Genomic DNA, 15,556 nt, shown 5'->3' with positions numbered 1-15,556 from the left:
ACATATGAAGCTGTTATAACCAAAAAATAAAATACTTCCACAATTGCAGGAATTTGGAAACCTGTAGATATCTCTCTCTCTCTCTCTCTCTCTCTCTATCTCTATTTACACACACATATATATACACACACCCAAATGGCGCTCTGTGTCACATCAAAATGATTTCATATCTTTCCGTACCTATAGTTTCAGTTCAGCTTTAGAATAAATTGATTTTGAGTTGCTGATTACTCTTGGTGGAAAGCAGTTGTCAGTACTCGACTCTTAAGATTAAAGATACAGTAATTTAACTTGTGCAAGCTTAGGAACTAGAGCATACAGCCCAATGACGAGGAATTGCATCCCTAACCAAAAGTTATGTTCAGCACAGACCTTTGGTGCACATTTCACCAGCCAGAGAGGTCCGCCAAGCACTTTGTAGAAGAAAATTATTCCTTACCTGCTAATTTTCATTCCTGTAGTACCATGGATCAATCCAGACTGTGGGTTATGTTCCCTGTCCAGCAGATGGAGTTAGAACCAAAAATTCCCAGGGGAGGACCTATATAGCCACGCCTCCCTCGCCTCAATCCTCAGTAACTGGACTAGCAAAGCCAAGACGAGAAGAGACAGAACCAGAGGAATCAATCTCAAAAATATAGAGAAAAAACAACAGCTGTAAGTGACAGCAACTAACTTGTACTCAAAAAACTGAGAACTTGCAAACAGCACTGTGTTCAAAGACACAGCTCGCAATAACTAGAGATACAGAGTGAAAATATTGTGAAGACAGGAAAGCAGGGATGGCCCACAAAGAACCCCCAAAACCAGGGAGGGGTCTGGAATGATCCATGGTACTACAGGAACGAAAATTAGCAGGTAAGGAATAATTTTCTTTTCCCTGTATTTACCAGGATCATTCCAGACTGTGGGATGTACCAAAGCTTCCCCATCATGGGTGGGTCGCGGACAGCCCTGCCCGTATGACCCTGTCTCCAAGCTGACCGTGAGACGGCGCGCGAATGTCTAGATCAGCGGTTCTCAACCGGTGCGTCGCGACACACTAGTGTGTCGCCAAGCACCGGCAGGTGTGTCGCGTGGCTCCCGGTCCCTCCCGCTGCTCGTTCTTCCCTGCTGCCGTTGCCGCCGGGCTATCAGCACGTTCAAGCCCAGCGGGAACGGCAGCGGTGCAAAAAAAAAAAAAAAAAGCTGTGGCATCCGCGGCTGGCCTTTTCTTTCTTCCCGCGCCTGCATTCCCCCCCCCCCGGACCCAGAACAGGAAGTGGTGCGCGGGAAGAAGAAAGGCCGTGCCGCAAGAGAACCCACGCCTCGCGCGCCATCACGGCACACATGGGGAAGCGCTGCTGTGGCCGTATGGCCAACCGGTCTTCCTGTTCGGGGGGGGGGGGGAACGGAAGCGCCGCGTGCAGCTTCCGCTTCCTCCCCCCAATGCAGGAAGATCAGCTGCCTCTCCTGCTGCCACCCGTTCTCCTATCTTCGGGCGTCGGGCCGTATGGTCCGTCGATCTTCCTGCTTGGGGTGGGGGAGCGGAAGCGTCGCGCACAGCTTCCGCTTTCTCCCCCAAAGCAGGAAGATCAGCTGCCTCTCCTGCTGCCACCGGCCTCCTGCTATCTTCGGGCGTCGGGCCGTATGGTCCGCCGATCTTCCTGCTTGGGGGGGGGGGGGGAGGGAGGAAGTGGACGTTGTGCGCTGCGCTTCCGCTACCCCCCCCCCACAGGAACTTCGGACGCCCGAAGATAGCAGGAGTCTGGTGGCAGCAGGAGAGGCAGCTGATCTTCCTGCTCTGGGGGAGAAAGCGGAAGGGAAAGGAGAGAGCAGCATGAGCCTCCCGCGATCGATGGAATTCTTCCTCCTTGGCCTGCGGGGGCTGGAGGAGCAGCTACCGTTTGTGCTGGGGGGGGGGGGGGGAGAGAGGAAGTGAGTGACAGAAAGAGAGAGAAGCAGCCAGCCAGCCTGTGTGTAAGTGAGAGAATGTATTTGATCGAGAGCATGTGTGTGTGATTGAGAGAAACTGGTCAGAGAGCTGATGTATGTGTATATGTGAGAGACAATGAAAGTGACTGCTCAAGGAGATGACTGATGTGTATGTGAGAGTGTGAGACAGTCAGGGATGTGTGTGAGAGAGAGAGAGAGAGAGAGAGAGAGAGAGAGAGAGAGAGAGAGAGAGAGAGAAAGCATGGAAGTGAGAAATCTGGGTATGAGAGAAAGCATGGGAGTAAGAAGCCTGGTGTTGTGGGGGTGTATGTGAAAGAAAGCATGGGAGTGAGAAGCCTGATTATGTGAGAGAGAGCATGGGAGTGGGAAGCCTGTGTGTGTGCATGTATATGAGAGAGACTGGTTGGTAAGGTGACGGTGTGACTGGTGTGTATGTGAATGTGAGAGAGAATGTGATTCAGGGAATGAGAAGCCTGTGCACGTGGAGAGCGAGCATGGAAATGAGAGAGAGACTGGGTGTGTGTGTGTGTGTAACAGAGAAAGTGATTATGGGAATGAGAAGCCTGTGCATGTGAAGAGAGTGAGCATGGGAGTGAGAACCTGGGTGTGTGTGAGACACAGCATGGGAGGGAGAAGCCTGTGTATGTAAGACAGAACATGGAAGTGGGAAGCCTGTGTGTGTGTATGCATGAGAGAGATCAGGTGACGGGTGTGTGTGAGAGAGAGAGAGAGAGAGAGAAAGTGATTATGGGAATGAGAAGCCTGTGCAGGTGAAGAGTGGGCATGGGAGTGAGAAACCTGTGTGTGTGTGAGACAGCATGGGAGTGAGAAGCCTGTATATCTGAAAGAGAACATGAGAGTGGGAAGACTATGTGTATATGCATGAGAGAGATCAGGTGACTGGTGTGTGTTTGCGTGTATGTGAGAGAAAGAAAGTGATTATGGGAATAAGAAGCCTGTACATGTGAAGAGTGAGCATGGGAGTGAGAAAGCTGGGAGTGTGTGAGATACAGCATGGGAGTGAGAAGCCTGTATATCTGAAAGAGAACATGGGAGTGGGAAGCCTGTGTGTGTATGCATGAGAGAGATCAGGTGACTGGTGTGTGTGTATGTGGGAGAGAAAGAAAGTGATTATGGGAATGAGAAGCCTGTGCATGTGGAGAGAACAAGCATGGGAGTGAGAGACTGGTGAGTATGTGAGAAAGAGAAAGTGATTATGAGAGTGAGAAGCCCATATATGTAAGTGGAACACGGGAGTGGGAAGCCTGTGTGTGTGTGTATGGCATGAGAGAAACTGTTCAGGAAGGTGACTGGTGTGTTTGTCAAAGACTGGGAGATGATTGGTGTGTGAGATATAAACTGGTCATGGGGGCATGACTGGTATGGTGTGTGTGTGTGTGTGAGAGACATGGGCCCTAAGGAAGAGGACCATGAGTATAGAGCTTAGCCACTACTGCTGCTTCTGGTGTGTGCTACAGCCTGCATGGAAGAGGAGTAGGAAAGCTGCTGGAAGGGGTAAGTAAAGGTGGCTTTTAAGTTTATTTTTCTTGATTGACTGCTATTTTAATTATTTAATATTATGTGATGTGTCTGCTTTTTTTGAAATATTTTATTGGTGTTTGGAGAATTTTTAATAGTTTTTATGAGTTTTTAATTGTTGGATGTTATTCTGTTCATAGTTGTTGTGAAACATTTATTCTGCTTATTAGTATAGTTTTACAATTATTTCTGTGTGGGGATCTATAGCTGCTTGCTAGTTCTGTTTTCCTAATAAGAGGTGTATTGGTTTTTAGGGCCTGATTTAATATTTGTAGTGTTGCCTTTTCATAGATAGAGTTGCTCCTGTTTGAGTGTATTCCATAATACAGGTGTAACTGTGTGTGGATTAGTTTATGTGCATTACTACAGATCCTGGGAGTATGTTAGGTCGGTTCTGTGTCTGTTACAGAGATATTTTACTAGCATGTAAGTGAGGGATGTGAATCGGATCCGATATTGGATCCGATTCACATCCGATATCGGATCCGATTCACATCTATAGAGATGTGAATCGGAACCAGAATCGGATCCGATATCGGATCCGATTCACATCCCTAGTGTTTTATCAGTCTTATTTGTTGCGTTTTCTCAAGAGGACATGCATTGGTGGTAAACTGCTGTCTTTTCATAAGTAGGGCTATTGAGCCTGAAAGTAGAAGGATTTTGAGTTGCTGTTACTGAGATGACACCAGAACCAGAATATCTTTTTTGTAGAGTGAGTTGAACGGGGAATGTCATAATTCTGCTTTACATCCATTATTGTGGATCAGGGGGGTTCCCGTGGATGCAAACTGTACATTTACATCTAGCCCTGTGACGATCATGGGTCAGTGTGTCACGCATGTGAGAACCATCTGTCAGGTGTGTCCCGACAGAAAAAAGGTTGAGAACCACTGGTCTAGATGATAATGTCTTGCGAAAGTGTGGAGAGACTTCCATGTGGCCGCCCTACAGATTTCCTGAGAAGAAACTGCAGAACTTTCCGCCCACGACGTCGCTTGAGCGCGGAGAGAATGCGCCTTAACAGCTAAAGGTGGAGACTTACCCACTCCGATGTATGCGGCTATAATCGCTTTCAGCCAGCGAGCGATTGATTGTTTGGATGCCATGCAACCCTTCCTGGGTCCCGACCAAAGGACAAACAAATGATCGGAGAGTCGAAATTCATTAGTGACCTCCAAATAATGTATCAAAGAACGTCGGACATCCAACCGACGCAGGTCAGAAGAATCAGAGGATAAAAATGACGGAAGCTCTATCGATTGGTTGAGATGGAAAGTCAAGACCACCTTCGGCAGAAAAGATGGAACTGTCCGCAGGGATACTCCCCCTGGCGTGAAACAAAGGTATGGCTCCCTACATGATAGAGCTTGTAGTTCAGAGATCCGACGTGCTGAGCTGATCGCCACCAGGAAGATGGTCTTAAGGGTGACATCCTTGAGTGTGGCCAAAGTCAGAGGCTCAAAAGGCGGTGCACATAAAGCCTGGAGTACCAAATTGAGATTCCAAGAAGGACAAGGTGGTCGAATTGGAGGCTTCAAGTGTTTTACCCCCTTTAGAAAACGTAGGATATCTGGATGTGAGGCCAGAAGCTCCCTGTCATTACTACGTAGGAAGGCTCCCAACGCCGCCACCTGCACACGAAGAGAATTATAGGCAAGGCCCAAATCCAGACCAGCCTGTAGGAAGGAAAGCACATGTGTCACCGAGGCCTGCGTTGGTAGAATCGATTTTGACTCTCACCATTCCTCAAAAACCTTCCATACTCTGACATAAGTAACAGACGTGGATGTCTTCCTAGCTTTCAGGAGCGGGGAGATGACAGATTCTGGATATCCGCGCAGTCTCAATTGACGCCTCTCAAAAGCCAAGCCGCAAGACAGAAGCGATCTGCCTCCTTGAAAAATATTGGTCCTTGGCGAAGAAGACGTGGCAGATGACTGAGCCAAAGAGGGCCGTCTACTGCCAGATTGAGAAGATCTGCAAACCATGGTCGACGAGGCCACTCTGGTGCAACTAGGATCATTGGACCTTGATGCGTCTCTATCCGTCGGATAACCTTGCCCACTAGAGGCCACAGAGGAAAGACATACAGGAGACACTGTCGAGGCCAGGGAAGAAACAGCGCGTCGACTCCTTCCGCGCCGCGCTCTCGCCTGCGGCTGAAGAACCGGGCGGCCTTTGCATTTGTCGCGGTTGCCATTAGATCCACATGGGGTCTCCCTCAATGCTGTACTATCCTTCGCATTGCGTCCTCCGAGAGTTCCCACTCTCCGGGATCCAGGTGTTGTCGACTGAGAAAATCTGCCTGAACGTTGTCCACGCCCGCTATATGCGAAGCCGCTAGCCGCTGTAAGTGTAGCTCCGCCCATGTCATCAACTCGGTCTCCAACGAGACTAGATGGCTTCTGGTGCCCCCCTGGCGATTGATGTACGCCACTGTGGTTGCATTGTCCGAAAGAATCCGAACCGCTCGACTGCGTACCAGTGGGTAGAACCCCTGCAGCGCTAGACGAACTGCTCTGGTCTCCAGCCGATTGATGGGCCAAGTGGACTGTTCCATCGTCCATCGGCCTTGGAGAGACCTGTCCTGACAGACCGCCCCCCAGCCGGTGAGACTGGCATCCGTGGTGACGACCACCCAATCCGGGTTCTGTAGAGACACTCCCTGAGCTAATTGTTGAGGGTCCAGCCACCACTGTAAGCTGAGCAAGACAACATCCGGGATGGGCAGTACTGCTTGAAAATCTCTCGACACTGGGTTCCATCGCAAAAGCAGAGACCTCTGGAGAGGCCTGAGATGAGCGAAGGCCCACGGAACCAAATCGATTGTTGAGGCCAAGGTTCCCAGTACCTGGAGATAATCCCACGCCGTGGGAGCAACTAATGCCATGAACCGTGTTACCTGAGCACGCAGAGCCCGAGCTCTGTCCGGGTGCAGAAATACCTTGGCTAGGCTGGTGTCGAAGTGTGCTCCCTGAAAATCCAGCGATTGGGACGGTATCAGTTTGCTCTTTGAGAAATTGACGATCCATCCCAGAGACTGAAGAAGCTGTACTACCCTGTCTACAGCACGGTAACCCTGCGTCCTCGACTTTGCCCGAATGAGCCAGTCGTCTAGATAGGGATGTACAAGGATACCCTCCTTGCGGAGCGCCGCCACCACCACTACCATGATCTTGGTGAAGACACGCGGAGCCGTTGCCAGACCAAAAGGGAGAGCACGAAACTGAAAATGCTGTCCTAAAATCTTGAAGCATAAGAAGCGCTGATGATGGTGATGGATCGGGATGTGAAGGTATGACTCTGTAAGGTCCAAAGAGGCCAAGAATTCTCCCGGATGCACGGCTGCTAACACTGAACAGAGCGTTTCCATATGAAAACGAGGAACTCTGAGACACTTGTTGACCATCTTGAGATCTAGGATAGGTCGAAAAGTGCCCTCTTTCTTGGGAACCACGAAGTAGATTGAATAACGACCTTTTCCCAGTTCGGAGGCCGCTACCGGTACTATCGCCCCCAGCTGTAGCAGTCGATCGAGAGTCTGTCGGACTGCTAATTGTTTGAGACGGGAACCGCAAACAGAAAACAGAAAACGATCTCGGGGTTCGTGTACAAAATCTAATACGTAGCCTTGTTTTAAGATGTCCAGCACCCATTGATCCGACGTAATTTGGGCCCACTCCTTGTAAAAGAGAGTAAGGCGACCCCCCAGCTGGGGGATCCCCTCTTGGGTCCTTCTGGCATCATTGTGAAGCCTTAGAGGAAGGACCTGCCCCTTGAGTATCCTTACCGTGGCGGCGCCCTCGAAAGGACCGGTTCCGGGTGTGTGATCATGTAGAAGGAGCCCGAGGTGTCTGCTGTCTAGTAGGACGCGACCTCCGTTGATTCCGGTACCTATTTCTGGAGGAATAAAAAGATCTAGAAGAACGTGGACGATCTTCTGGTAGCTTGTGCACTGCATTCTCATTAAGAGATCTGATGATCTGATCCAAATCTTCCCCAAATAGGCACCTACCCTTGAAAGGGTAGGTGCCTATTTCCCTTGAAAGGAAGGGAACTGCCGCCCAGTTGCGTAGCCACAAAAGACGACGAGCGGACACCGCCGCCACCATGGAACAAGCGAGGACCCTTAACAGATCATAAAAAGCATCAGCTCCATAGGCAACCACCGCTTCAAGTCTATCAGCCTGAATAGTCTCTGCCTGTGGCAAAGATTGGGAAGTGAGAAGCTGTTGTACCCAACGCAGAGCTGCTCGCTGTGCTAGGGAACTGCAGATAGCAGCCCTCATCCCCAACACTGAGACTTCGAAGATACGCTTGAGGTAAACCTCGAGCTTGCGATCCTGGACATCCTTCAACGCCGTCCCGCCCGTGACCGGGATGATAGTATGTTTCATGACTGCGGATACCGCTGAATCAACAGCAGGAACCTTAAGAATCTCCAAGAAATCAGTGGGGAGAGGGTATAACTTTTCCATGGCTCGACCGACTCGAAGATTGGCCTCAGGAGTATCCCACTCCCTTGAAATCAATTGCAAGATGTTGTGATGCGTGGGAAAAGCTTTCGCTAGAGGTCGTAAGCCCGCTAGGAGAGGATCCCCTTTCTTAATCTTCGGATCCTGAGCCACAGGATCCGGAGGAGGGTCAATGTCCATTTTCTGGAGGATGTGGGGGATGAGATCATCCAATTCCGCTGCTTGAAAAATACGGAGGACCCTCGGGTCGTCACCTTCTACCTGGGCCGCCAGGGAGGGATCATCCGCATCTGGATCTTGCCATGGATCCCCCGACGGTTGTTGCAGCGGTATAGGAACCACGGGGGGGGGGGGGGGGGCTGAGTGGACCCCGCACCCCCTGTGGGCAAAGAAGCCCTCCCTAAGGGAGGGTCTGCCGTCGAAAGCTGTGTCAAGCAGGCCATTTGGGGGGGAGGGGGACCCCAAATTCCAAGATTCGGATCCCTGCTCTGTAAAAATGCCTTGTGCATTAAAACAATGAATTCTGGCGAAAAAGCGGGAAGAGCTGATGAGGGGCCCCCCGAGACGTCGTCCCCTTGCCTGCCCTGGTCCGTTGCACTCCGAAACTCCATACTGTTAGAGGAAACCTGGAGAGGAGCATCGACGTCCTCCTCAGAGAGAGCTGCCTCCAAGTCAGCTGAGAAAATGGCCGCCACTCCCGCGCTGAGGGGAAACGGGGCATGCCGCTTCCTGCCAGCGCTGTCTGACTCTCCTCCAAGCTGCCTACCAGGTAAGCCATACTCCCCCCTCAGGAAAAGCTGAAGAAAATCCCTCTGAGGTCTGCTGAAGCCCGTGCCGAGCTCCGGAGCCTTTCGGCGATTTTTGCATCGCGGAGGGAGGGAGAGGGAGGGGCGGCTGCGGCGCGCGGCAACAACTGAAGCAGCGAATTAATAAAACTCTTCGGCCTCCGGACCCCTCACCGTCCCCAAGAGACCGTCGGGGAAAAACGCCGTCCCGACAGTGAGCAGCTCCGGGGAATGGGTCGTCGCAGAGCTGCAGGGCGGGAACTCCAATCACTCCCTGAAAGGGAGGAGGGGAAAAGGAAAACTCCGGGGCTAGGGGGAGCGGTCGGCACTACAGACTTTCACCCCTTATAAATTCCTGTTCCTACCAACGACTGTAAATGAAATAAAAATAACACTTACCACACTCTAGCCAGGCAAGGAAGAGGAAAAAACAAAGAGATAGGAAGAGAGAAATAAAATGACAGGCAAAACACACAGCCTGTCAGCAAGTTCCTGACTGGAAAACAGTGTCTCTTTGAACGGAGTGGTCCTGTCAGAACACTACAGAACCTATCCCTTAGAAGAAAAACCTTTATCTAATATTATTTAATTGATTCCTCAAAGAGAAAATAAAACTAGAAAAGTGCTGGGGACCACCGTGTCCCCTGCTCAATCTGCTGGAGTTAGAACTATACTGGGGATTGAGGCGTGGCTATATAGGTCCTCCCCTGGGAATTTTTGGTTCTAACTCCATCTGCTGGACAGGGAACACAACCCACAGTCTGTAATGATCCTGGTACGTACAGGGAAAAAAAAGAGGACTTTTTTCCTGTGACTGTCCCTGAAATTCTACTCGACTCGATTTCAGGTTGGAGACTATTTGTTGTTCAGAAAAAAGGTGAAAATGTGGTTAATTTCCTATCTCGAGCCTCTTGAGCCTGTTGGGATTATTCATACTATATATGGACTATTGTTTTCATTTTAGTTATTTTATTTATTTTTTTACACTGTTTTGGCTGTTACATACATTGCTGTTTTGTGATATTGTACAACACACCAGCCAGGTTTTACCCAAGTGTGGTATAACACAAATTGGAAATAAATATAAAAAATAAAATGTTTTGTTTAACAGATAGGTCAAACTTATGTCAATGTCACAACAATTATTCTAGCATCATATGCCTAAATTTAATGGACAAGTCTTCCTTCAGCTGAGCCTGTTGGACCAATCTCCTTGAAGGAAAAAAAAAATTCTAACTTCTACTAAGCACCTGTAATAAACATCTAGCCAAGAATAACTTGACACCAGACTGCAAAACCTGGATATTCTATAATAAAAATATTAACCTACAACTTCCCAAACAAATACAATCTACTGTACAGCAGTGATTCAAAATATTTCAACATAAAAACAAACCATGCAAAACCCAAGTGTTTTTTGTTTTTAAGCGGCTCTGAGCTGGCCTAGTGGCTCAGCAGCACTGCTGCATAATGCCATGCGCAGACTTGGGCCCGGTTCTCAGGCTCAATGGAGTAGCTGCAGAGGCAGCATTCACAACCCTTGCGGCATGGTAGAGAGGAGAAAGTCTCAGCCATTACCCAACAACAATGCCTACTCAGCATGCACAGATATCATGATCCAGAAGCAATAGTGGTGCAGGCCAAGGATCGTCACTGCAACAGCTGAGTTGTTATAAAACACGGGAAAATCCAAAGTAGTTGCAAATGAAGGCTCCTGGCATCATAGCCCAATATGGGCCATTTTCATGAAGCTGAAGTTCAAAAGCAACAGGAGGAAACTCAGTTAAAAAAAAACAGTTCACTGTCTATAGCAACAAGCCTTAAATGCCATATATGTATAAAGAGCACATCAATATTTAAATTAAAAAGTTGTATAAAAGTAATTAAAAGGTCAATTTTGTGACGCAGACACGATATGTTGGAGGGGGTGTGGTGAGGAGGGCACCTACATTCATATGTGGTGGTTTTGTCCAGGGGTGAGGTATACTGGAGAAGGCTAACAAGAGATTGCTGATATTTTAGACCACCTTATTTTTGTTGTACCTTTAACAGGTTTGTTGGGCAGGTGGAATGGGTCCCTGGTGCCCCGCAATTACAGGAAGTTAGTAGGCCAGCTCTTGTTAACATGTATAATTAGTGCTACTTTCTGGAAAAGGATTCCCTGCTTAGACCATTGGAGAGTCCAGATGTGAGATATTGCTGACAGAGCTCCTCTGTTAAATATATTTGAATTCATTTTTTTTTATCGCTTAAGGGCTCTTTCATCAGCATTATAGCTCTGTTGCACCTTGAAATTGCATTTTTAACCTTCTCTTCCTCTTTTCTCCCTCTAATAATGGAAGCTTTTCTTTGGATTGTTATGATCCTGCCATTTGACTTTGGGATTTGAAATTATAATTGAAACATGTCCCATTTGACTTTGGGATTTGAAATTATAATTGAAACATGCCAAATGATGTGAATACTGAAATTGTACAATGCCTTGTTGTATTCTATACTTTGAATGCCTAGAAAAATCATATAAAAATTTTTAAAAAGTCACAATTTTGCAGTACTCCTAAAAATGATAAGGAAAATATCCATCTCAGTATATGGGAAGTAAATGGGACACTCCAATGAACAGAAAATGTATTTACTAAAATTCTTAACAGTAGAAGTGTCACAATAGATATCGTATTCTGGGGAACATCACTCCTTAACTTTAGGTAAATAATAAAATTGTACAGTAGGAATAGATTCCTTAGAAACTTTTAAAAAATAAAAATCTATGCAACATTTCAACAGGACATCACTGCATAACAAGGAAAATGCAGAAACCTTAAATTAAATTTTAATATTACCGAAATATTCAATGAGTCAGAAATCTCCAGAAACCCAGAGATCAAAAGATAACTTAGAAGTTAAAAATAGGGCAACCCTTGTTTTTTCATGTGAGTTTGATAAATAAAGGACCTTGAAGATGTATTTTTGTTTAAAATATCTATTGTTTCTGGGAAATAAGATTTATATTTTCACAGATGTAGTCAGGGAGACCCAAATTCATAGGAAGACTTCTTAAAAAAAAAACAGTTTTGGCCTTAGGTGACAATTAAATATGCAGATGCTAAATATGTTTTCCAAGATCCCCTTACAGCTGGAAAGTTTTCTTCAGAATATGACACCCTCAACTAGTATGGTCACTGCCATTTGAGCCATTTAGGGCCTATTAAATTAGATTAAATTTTTCTTGTGTGTATATTTCCAATATTTCTCTCTCCCAGTAATGTGGATAGATTAATTCAGTTGAGCTTTGTAAAGTCTCAATGTATTTCTACTCATTTCAAAACTTCTCTGCTTACTTCAAGTATATCTCAAGTGTAATTTGAAAATTAAAAGTTTAAAAAAAAGTCACATTTTGCATTAAAGTCTAACAAAAGCAGAATTACATTATTCACACCTACAGCAAGTCCAACAAATGACTAGTAAGTGAGTATTCTGCAGATAAATGTATCCAAAATGCAGTCCAATCACAAACATAGTAAAATGAAATACAATAGGAACATCTGAACACAAAGTGAAAACTAGTAGTTGCAGGCAAGAAAGTAAAGGCAAGACTTATAATAAAATAGTGAATGATTGCAGAAAAAAAAAGCCCATACAGTATGCCAGTTTTTTTGGGCATAACTCCCCAGTGCTTTACCATCATCCTAAGGATCTGCTATGTTTATCCAATGTCTTTTTGAATTCTGGCACCAGGTTTCCCTCCATCACCTCCACTGAAAGGGCATTCCAGATATCCACCACACTTTCCATGAAAAAATAATAGATTTTCCCCAATGTTGATCCTCAGGCAACTCCCCTTGGAGCATATCCCCCTGGTCCAGAACTTAATTTCCACTTTAAAAAATTTGCCTCTTGTACATTACTAACAACTTCTCCAGAGTAGCTTCCATCAGAGGGTTTGGCCATTTGAAAAAGATCCCTCTCCCATCATGAGCCGTGGCTAAATAATGCACTGGAATAACATAGTAATGGTGGCATAAATTTCCAAATAATCCATCCAGTCTGCCCAGCAAGTTTCTTAATTTGTAATTGCCACTCCGAATAGGTTACCCCCAAGTCTTATGTTAAGGGTAGTAATATTAACAAGTGAAACCAAGCAACTATCAAACCCATATCAAAAATTGCTGCTAGCAACATTTTATAGGGTGAGCAACCTTCTTGATAATTCATACAGAGCTGCTTGAACGTGCTTTGCTTTTGGACTTGGCCGTAGTAGCAGTCCTGCGCTTTTGCCTTATGTCTGCATATCCCTACCCTGGACTCTAAAAATCAGGGCCCAGCATTGACTGTTGTCTGAATCCAGTTCCCCTTTTTTCCTCCCACTATCAAAGTGGATATTGATGCAGCCATTACATCAAAATCATATAGGCTAATTGGTTAAAGGTAGAAATCCCCATGCCTGTTAGGGTTAGTAACTGCCCCTCCATGCAGGTTACCCCCCCATGCACCCTCTTCTTAATTTCCAACTCTAGCCTTTAGGGATCCATCGTGTTTATCCCATGCTTTTTTGGAATTTTACTGTTCTTGTCCTCTCCATCTCTTCCGAAGGTCATTCCAGGCACCCACCACCCTCTCCATGAGGAATTTTCTAATGTTGGTTCTGAATTAATATTGTGACGTCTAGTTCTACTGTTTGCTTTCCAACAGAAAAGACTCTAGGAATGTGCATCATTTCAGGTATCAAAGTCTGTACCATATCTCCCTTGCACCTCCTCTCTCTTCCAGGGTATACATATTCAGATCCTTCAGTCTCTCCTCAAAAGTTTGCAAATACAGACTTCACACCATTTTGGTTGCCCTTCTCTGGACCACCTCTAGTCATTTCTCTACCCTTTTTGAGATACCGTCTCCAGAACTGAACAAGGTACTCCAGGTAGGGCCACACCAAAGATCTGTACAAGAGCATCATCACCTCCTTTTGCTTACTGGTTATTCCTCTCTCTATGCAGCCCAGCATTCTTCTGGCTGGGCTGATAGGAAGCAGACTGGAGTTTTAAGAACAGAGATAACAAGAGTTGGCTTGAATAGAAAAAGGAAGGAAGAAGTTATCTCAAAATTTGAAAAAGCACCACAAATTCTGAGCTATACTTTTAACAGAGATATGGGATCAACAGACTTCCCAGAGTATTGGACTAGTATGGTCTAACAAGTCTCCGAAACAATATTTCAGAAGCCTGGACTTGACTCAGCAAGTTTATAATTACAAAATCCTACAATTAATACAAGAGTTACAAAATTAACATATTATAAGATGAGTGAGGAAGGCATTTTATTTCACCACACAACTGCCATATAATTTTCCCAACGGAAATAGGCATGTCTATAAATATTAAGTTTAATCAGGACAAAATATTATTGATTATGTGGTCAGGAAAGCATAAAGTGTTTTTTCATTTTAATGAACTATGCACATGCAAGAAAAGCAGCCAGCCTATAAACGTGGCACAATAAATATAGCCTTCACCAAGAAATAAATACAACTCTATACTTAGATCTCTAGTTAAGGTGCATACTCATTTCCTAGCCTTTTACCCAATCTTTGTTGTGGTTAATATCAAACAAAGAACAAAGGAAAGATTTCAGAGAATTTAATCTGGATTTTTCCCCATTTCCTCTAATGCACTCATCATATTTATTAAGCAATACCACCTAGCACAGTCCAGAGCATCAGCAGTAACATCAGCCATATCCAATACACAGGCAAGCCACTGCTACTGTCCTCGTCATAACGTAATATTATACTTTATGTTAAGGCTAAAAGCTCCAGCTAGGGCAAAACACACTAAGTAGTCATCCGGCCATGATAGCTTCACAGTTGAAAATACTTGCTTAGGTTAAAACGTATTAGGCCAGAGAACGGTTTGTAATTGCATTCCCTCAAGACATTTTATTGTGCCGGCAGATAGAGATGGCATGCTGGAGACTACTTATGAAACGGTTTTGTAGCAAGATATTTCTTGTAAACTGCTTGCAACCTTCCCTCAATAGACTGCCACAAATTAAATATTACCATCTTTCCTCAAACAGCAGACAAACAAAAAGCAAAGAAAAAAAAAGATCTGGCTTGGGAATAAGAGACTGTTTTGAAGCCATAAGCAAAGAGGGAGGGGAACTAGGCATCGCAGCAAAAGGAAAGAATTTGGCCGTGGAATAGAGAGAGGCAGAGGGGGCATATAGCCGTTGCGGGTGTCGGTGTCCTCCCCTGGCCTGTGCCGTTCGCCCCTTCCCCTAAGCTAGGGGTCCACAGCGGGCACTCACAGTTCCTGATGTCAGAGATGAAGACCGCCAGGCCCCGCATCCCGTCTCCCTTGGACACGGCCGGCATGGTGCAGTACTCTCCACGCGCTTTCCCAGAAGAAGACACGGACACCGAACCGACTGCTTCTCGCCTCCCTCTCCGCAGCGGTCACTCACAGCTGCAGCAATTACTTCTCCGCGCGCGCGCGCACGCCACCACACGTCTCAGAGATCTAGGGGGCCTGAGCGCGCGTGCGCCCTGACGCACGGGAAAGGGCGGGGCGAAGCTGATAGTTGCCGTGGAGACGCGCGTGAGGTTTGCGCTCCTCTAGCTGCTGAATTGCTGGCGGGAAGGAGCGAAGCGGGCAGCTGTGCGCGAGGGATAAGGTCTTACTCCTCGCCCCTCCGCTACAAACGGGCAGTGTTTGCATGTACGCATATCTTTCAAGCTAGGGAATGGTAACCCTTATGCAGTGTCATACCATCCATATTATTTTGAATGTTTTAATATTGTCCTTTTATTGTCTAACAGTCTTTGTT

General features: G+C 46.3%; 1 protein-coding gene across 1 annotated transcript in view; it reads right to left on the bottom strand.

Moving 5' to 3' along the window:
- The window catches only part of AP2A2 (adaptor related protein complex 2 subunit alpha 2), a 373,009-nt gene extending 357,776 nt beyond the window's left edge, over nt 1-15,233 (bottom strand). The window contains 1 exon segment of the mRNA XM_029582982.1: nt 15,038-15,233. Within this exon segment, the coding sequence (XP_029438842.1) occupies nt 15,038-15,104 (67 nt within the window). The 5' untranslated portion in view covers nt 15,105-15,233.
- Between the last annotated feature and the right edge of the window lie 323 nt (nt 15,234-15,556).

The sequence above is a fragment of the Rhinatrema bivittatum genome, chromosome 17 (assembly GCF_901001135.1).
Source record: "Rhinatrema bivittatum chromosome 17, aRhiBiv1.1, whole genome shotgun sequence".
In the NCBI taxonomy this organism is placed as follows: domain Eukaryota; kingdom Metazoa; phylum Chordata; class Amphibia; order Gymnophiona; family Rhinatrematidae; genus Rhinatrema; species Rhinatrema bivittatum.
This window is presented reverse-complemented; position numbering and strand designations above follow the sequence as displayed.